Source organism: Dendrobium catenatum, unplaced genomic scaffold (genome assembly GCF_001605985.2).
Source record: "Dendrobium catenatum unplaced genomic scaffold, ASM160598v2 fragScaff_scaffold_651, whole genome shotgun sequence".
NCBI lineage: Eukaryota > Viridiplantae > Streptophyta > Magnoliopsida > Asparagales > Orchidaceae > Dendrobium > Dendrobium catenatum.
Window position 1 is genome coordinate 101,428 of NW_021319113.1, and position 6,810 is coordinate 108,237.

The following is a 6,810-nucleotide window of genomic DNA, read 5'->3' on the forward strand; positions in this document are numbered from 1 at the left end:
TAAAACTTGTTATTTTAAAAGAAGAAAAAAAGTCATCCTAAATAAGAGAAATTATTACATGTGATCACAAGACAATGTCCGGAGTCAAATCAGGATTCACCACGTCATCATTTTGTTATGTATTGCGGTTGTGCACCGCTATGTCCCAAATAACATGGCGCATCTCGATTCCTCTCCGGACAGTTTAATGACCGCACATAATAATTTCTCCCCAAATGAAGCCTAAATATGCTTATCAAATAATTAAAAACACACCGATAATAGCTTCTTTCCAAAATTTTAGAACTTGGGAATGCTTTCTGCATACTTGGAAAACAGATTGTGACATCAATGGTGCAGCATAAATGCAGCATCACATATGTAGAAAACAATAATTGAAAGCTACTTCATCAACAATTACAATTTCATCAAATGGATAACTTTTCAAATTTAGTAACATATAATTTATTTGATAACTGCGGTAAGATAATCAATTTTTTTACAAAACGCAGTTGTGAATTCAATCAATGCTCTGTAGAAAAATCCAGATTTGGAAAGCTAGTAAGTTAACTCAACTCAACTCATTAATAGTTCTCAAGAAACTCTTCATCAACTCATGAGCTTGTCAAACTAACCATTTAAATTAAAATATATTTCAAAATATTATAATAAAATAAATATTACATTTTTATATTTATTTCTTAAATCAAAATTAAGCTTTCTCGTTTTCAAAACAAACTACAACAACATCAAACCTTTATCCCACAATATAAGGTCGACTACATGAATCATTTGTCTCTTTTGTGTCCTGTTAAGGATTAATTATTCTGTGAAGACGCCGAACGCCATCCGAAGATCAACCAAAATGCGTCATGTGTATATCAAGACTCGATACTGCTCAGTACCGCCGCTCGATACCATTGACGTGGCTGCATCTGATTCACCTCCGAACGTAGAACTGCATCCAGCCTCCGCACATAATAATTTCTCCATGTTAAGAGTCAAATTCTCGTTTAAATCTAACAAAAAAATGATCATTTCTAATATGTTATGATCAAATCTTTTTAAATCTATCTCTATCTTTTTTAACATAAGTCAAATCTAATACACCTACTCTCCTAACAACAATCTAAAAAAATTATGAAAAAAAAATAGTTCCAAACAACTAAAATTTCAAATTTAGGCTAAATGTACAATATCATATTGATACCATTAAACAATTGGAAGACAAAACGCCTCAAAATATAATATTGAAATGAAATCATCAATTGCCACAACAGAATCATCCAAAACTTTATTGTCTGAAATTAAAGACTGAATGACTAATATCGAAGTCTCATAAATATTGTCTAAGGAAAATCATTTAGCTAAAAGATAAGCTAAAGCAAAGTTCCCAAACCTAATATTCATAACAGAATATATTTATAACAAAAGCCAAAAACACATCTCAGCAGTAGTATTAAGTCTACTACTACTACTGTTGACGTATTTCAGATTTCTTCTTCTGCCAGAGCCTATCAAGAGCGCTGTCAACATCTCCCGGAAAAAAATAAAATGAAAGAGTGCATTATAATCTCAAAATAAAAAAAAAACCAGGATATAATAAATTTATGATTTTAGAGATCAATTCCACAAAAGACTAACTTAATAACAAAATTGTAATCAAGATAACACCAATAAGGGTTTGGATTTGGATTAATTATTCTGTATGGAAAAGACCAACCAAAATATGACACGTCACCCCTTTATTGTGTACCGCGCCTCGGTACCACTCGGTATTGTGGCTCGATAATGCTGGCGTGGCCGTAACTGATTCGCCTCCAAATGTAGAGCTGCGTCCGACGTCCAAGCAGAATAATTTCTCCTAGATCTGAGTCTAAATGAGCATAAATCAAACTTTTGATAAGGGGAGAGGGCTTCAATCAAGTGTTAATGCTTACTTGATTTGAGTTTGAGAATTAGGAAAGTATTTAATTAAATCCAATTTGAATTTCATTAATTTGGAAACTTTTCTAAAATAACCTTGGTAATTTAAGAAAGATTATAAAGTTCAAATTGTTTGAATTTGAATTCAAAATCTGTCCAAATTATACCAATCCAAATTAGGCAAGGGAAAGCAATGGAGGAGGGGAGCTAGGGCCGGCGGGTTGAAGGGTTTCGGGCAAGGAGTCGGTGGCTAGGTGAGGAGGGATTATGTGGAGCTTGAGGGAGGGAAGGGGAAGGGCTTGGGGAATTTGGATGGTGGGGAGGTGAAGGGAGATTAGGTGGCCGACGGCAAGGATTAGGAGAGCCTTGGCCGGAATCTAAGAGGTGGAATATGGGGTTAATAAAAAAAATGAAGATAAGAAATCACGAACCCGGGCGTCTCCAAGGTTGGTAGGTGATGCGCCAATCTCCCTCTCCAAGGGATTTCTTGTCACGACCCAACCCGATCAGAACGAATCCCATCACATTGAGTCACGACGGATGAATCTAGGATCTAACTTTGGAATTTGTTTTCAGACTTTCTTTCAATACACAAAAGAAAATAGAAATACATAGCTACTATGAACTTCCAAATTGCACAGAAAACTCATCCATAATTTTCTTCTTCTATCATTCTTCAAAATAATCATATACATTACAGTGCATGACTATAAACTGAAAGTACAGAATATAACATAAAAGTTATGACTGTATAAAAAATCAAAAGTACAAAAATACCTAATCTAAAATCAGATACAGAACGGTTAGTCCAAAACCTCATTCCCTTTCCCAGAACCTGAAAATCATGAATATAACCACAGTGAGCTAACAGCTTAGCAAGACTACACTAGCCGATCAAAATCTCCAGAAACTCTCATATCAAAATACTCACAAAAACTTTGAAAAAATAGTTTATTCAAATAGCCGTATATAATTCAAACAATTGTATATAAATCATATAATCAGACAAAATGCAGATATTCGTACATAACGGATAAACAAACAGACTTCAGATACTCACACAGAATAGATAATCAGATGAAAATCAAAAAACATATGCAGAAGAACTGAATCAAATTCGTATCACATAATCATATAAATCACATTTTTCAAATCATATATCAAATCACATATCAAATCACATATCCCTGACCTAGACAGAATCTCAAAGGATTCTGGCCACTTATTCCTCCCTTTGTGCTTACAGCACCAAAATATACCAGATATACATAATTATCATATCAGAATTCATTTTGATATTCCCAAACCCAGACAGAATCTCAAAAGATTCTGGCCCATTATAACTCTCTTTTGATACCATTCAAATCATAACAAACATCAAATCATCATATCATAACATATACGGAGTAATTGAGCACATATCAAAATTTCACATTTTCGTATAGCGACTGACGACAGAAAGCCAATAAATAAAAAATGCACAATTCCAGAAAATCAGCAAATTACCAGAGATCGTGTAAAACATCATTTCATGACTTTTCTTGTACTGAAGCAATATTTTTTCAACATCCATATAATTTACTATTCGATAAAAACTTCACAGAATTCAAAATATCCGAAGAAAAACTTCCAGAAAATACTCAAAACGTGCAAAATTACAATATATACAACATACCAAAAGTTACGCGGTAAAAGTTTTACCAGTGCAAAGATATACCTGTTTTTCGCTAATGGAAACAAAATCTTAAACAAAAAATACATAAAAAATCATATTTATGAAAATTGAGAAAGGCATAATGTGCCTCACCTTTAGTCGATCAACTTTCCCAACTGCGGCGACGGACGAAAATGAACCGAAGTCGCCCAAAATTCGGCTTTCTCCCTCGTTTCCTCGTTTTTCTCTCTCCTGCTTTTCTCTCTCTACGAAGAAACATGAAATAGATATTTAATGGCTGAGATATTTCCCCTGATCTTCCGGACGATATTCGCAGTTCGCCCCGGGATGATCTCCTCAGGTTGCTCACAAACAACGTTCATACAAACGAAATTTGCTCTTCGTACAGGGACGTTCTCCTCGGGTTTCCATCGTACAAACGATGATCAACTTCGTCTCTGGACGAAGCTCTCTGTCTAAAGGCTTTCAACTGTTCGTCCCGGACGAACTCAACCTCGTACAGAAGAACATGGAAGGAAAATTCGGAACAAGCTGAACATGAAAGAAAAAGGGTTTTCACATTTATCTCCGATCTCTCAAGCTCTCTCAAGAACTCCAACAAGAAAACATAATTCTCAAATAATCATTCATCACTTCAAAGATAAATCAAGGGGCTATAAATAGCCTAGTACATGAGACTCAAAATATAAAAGACGACAATGCCCTCGGAGCTTACATACGACACCCCTTTACTAAAAGGGTACAAGAGGAAATAAGATAAACAAAAAACAAATACAATGACGCATAAATAAGAAAATACATAAATAAAAAATATAGTGACTCGATCGTGGTTGTAGATCGGCGGCCACGCCTCTGATAAACCATCCAAGATCGGATGTCCCCATTGAAATGTATGATAATAAGCTCATGTTCCTCCAGTATTGAAACAGATTGATACATCTTTCAGTGATGAGATGTTCAATAAGTTAGTTTGAATACATAATCTTCCAAAGTAGTGAAAAGATTGAAGTTTTGGTGCATTGATCTCCAACAAATCGAATGATTGGCAATCCCTAATGATCAACCTCTTGAGTTTCAGATTTGGAACCATAATGCTAATAGCACCAAGTTGCTTACAGCTCCTAAGACTCAAGCTCTCAAGAAGAGAGCATTCAGTGAGAATGGTCTGAAGCATTTCTTCACTGATATTGGAATGACTGAGTGAGAGAGATTGCAAGCCACCAAAATTGCTCAAATTCAAAGGAGATTTGAAATTGCAGCAACATAAGCTCAAATCAATCAATGTATCACAATCAAATAGAGAAGGAAGGTCAAACGGGCTTCTTCCATGGCTGAATTCACCTTGGGATAAGTCTATATCAAGATATCTAACACCTTTACCGATTGCATAACTTATCCACCTCTCTATATCAGAAGCAAACAAATCAAATGGAGAGAAGAAAAGATGGAACCTTTCCAGCTTCTTAGATGCATGAAGTGATAGATATCTGTTAACTGTTTCCACAAAGTCAGTTGCAGAAAGATTATTGGCCAAGTCGTCACCGAAGTCCAGTGCGGTGGCTGTATAGAGAGAGTATTTCCATAGATTTCGCCATTTTTTGGAGAGAACGTCGGTTCTGATTGCTGATTTCAGAGGCATCATTGTGAGGATGCTCTGAAGAACAGACTCAGGCAAGTTGCTGATCCTATCTTCACCTCTTCCCATTGTTTTTTTCTCTTCCTGCTTTATTTGTGAATGACTGACTTCTCTTCCCAACACACAGATTTCTACAAAATCTACAATCGCATCACCAACAGAAAGTTCATTTCATATTTATACGTCCTCAACAAATTATCTTGATTGGGCACGAATCTCGATGCAAAATCAAGTTGGAAACTTCCAAAATTAAAATTGGGACCATCCAAACTCCGATTTCAGCAAACTTACAGTCAAACTGAGCGTCTCGGAAATGCGAACCCAACAGCACCAAATCCACCCCAATCCGAGCCCAAACGGGTCCAAATCAAGAGTTAGAAGCATTGTTCGAAGTTTTGTACCACTGTTTGAGTTATCAAACGGTTTTCAAACATGACGAGCTTATAGACAAATCAAGCGGCTCGATGAGACGAATCCAACGAGCCAAAGATCACCAAATTCTGAAATCATTAAGATGTTCAAATGTACATCAACGGTCCATGATCAAGGGATTCAATATCGGTCGTCCATCCAACCACTCCTCATTTACCCTTGATCTCTCACCTATTTATGGGTCATGTCACTCCAGAAAATCTATAAATAGACCCCTCATTTCTCTTGAAAAGGAGGGGACCGAAGCAAGAAGAGAAGAAGAGAAGAGAAGGAAGAAGCTCATCCTCGACCACCATCGGAGTTTCGCTGGACCAACGCCGGACCACCACTTGAGACCCTCACCTTCGCCGGACCACCGCCTGACTCCGTTATTGCTTCGGACAACCACTTGAGGCCCTCACCTCCGCCGAACCACCACTTGACGCCGTTGCTCCACCGGACCACCACTTAAGGCCCTCACCTCCGCCGAACCACCGCCTAAATCAGTTGCTCCACCGGATCATCACTTGAGGTCCTCACCTCTGCCGGACCACCACCTGAGGCCCGAACTTCTTCCGGACCACGATTTAAGGCCCTGTGCTCCACCAAACTACCACCTGAGGCCCGGACTCCGCCGGACTATCACCTGAGGCCCGAACTTCTACCAGACCACCACCTAAGGCCCGGTCTTCCACCGGACCACTGCTTGAGGCCCTGTGCTTCACCAAGCCACCACCTAGGGCTCGGACTTCCGCCGAACCGTTACTTGAGACCTTGTGCTCCACCAAGACACCACCTGAGGCTCAAACTTCTGCCGGACCACCACCTGAGGCCCGGATTTCTATCGGACCACCACTTGAGGCCCTGTGCTCCACGAGAACATCACCAGTGGCCCAGACTTCCACCGAACCACTACTTGAAGCCTTGAGCTCCACCAGGCCATAACTTTATGCCCAGAGTTCTCCCAGAATACTGCCGACCTCCATCACCAGAAAACAGTCTATCTGACACTGGTCTCCTACCAACTACGGTCCTTCTAACCTCCGTCACCTACTATGGTCCATCCGACCTCCATCACTAGACAACGGTCTTTCTAACCCTGGTCTCCTGCCGACTACGGTCCTTCCGACCTCCATCACCAGCCAACGGTCTTTCTGGTCTCCATCCTACCGACTATGGTCGT

At 38.9% G+C, this 6,810-nt stretch overlaps 1 protein-coding gene across 1 annotated transcript; it reads right to left on the minus strand.

Moving 5' to 3' along the window:
• Positions 1 to 4,371: 4,371 nt before the first annotated feature.
• On the minus strand, positions 4,372 to 5,285 carry LOC110103806 (F-box/FBD/LRR-repeat protein At1g13570-like). Its single transcript, XM_020832653.2, has one exon. It carries the CDS (start codon positions 5,283 to 5,285, stop codon positions 4,485 to 4,487), a length of 801 nt encoding a protein of 266 aa, XP_020688312.2. The 3' UTR covers positions 4,372 to 4,484.
• Positions 5,286 to 6,810: the final 1,525 nt, after the last annotated feature.

Coding starts and splice junctions, on each gene's coding strand:
- LOC110103806 (XM_020832653.2), bottom strand. CDS start 5,285: ATGGGAAGAGGTGAAGATAGGATCAGCAACTTGCCTGAGTCTGTTCTT.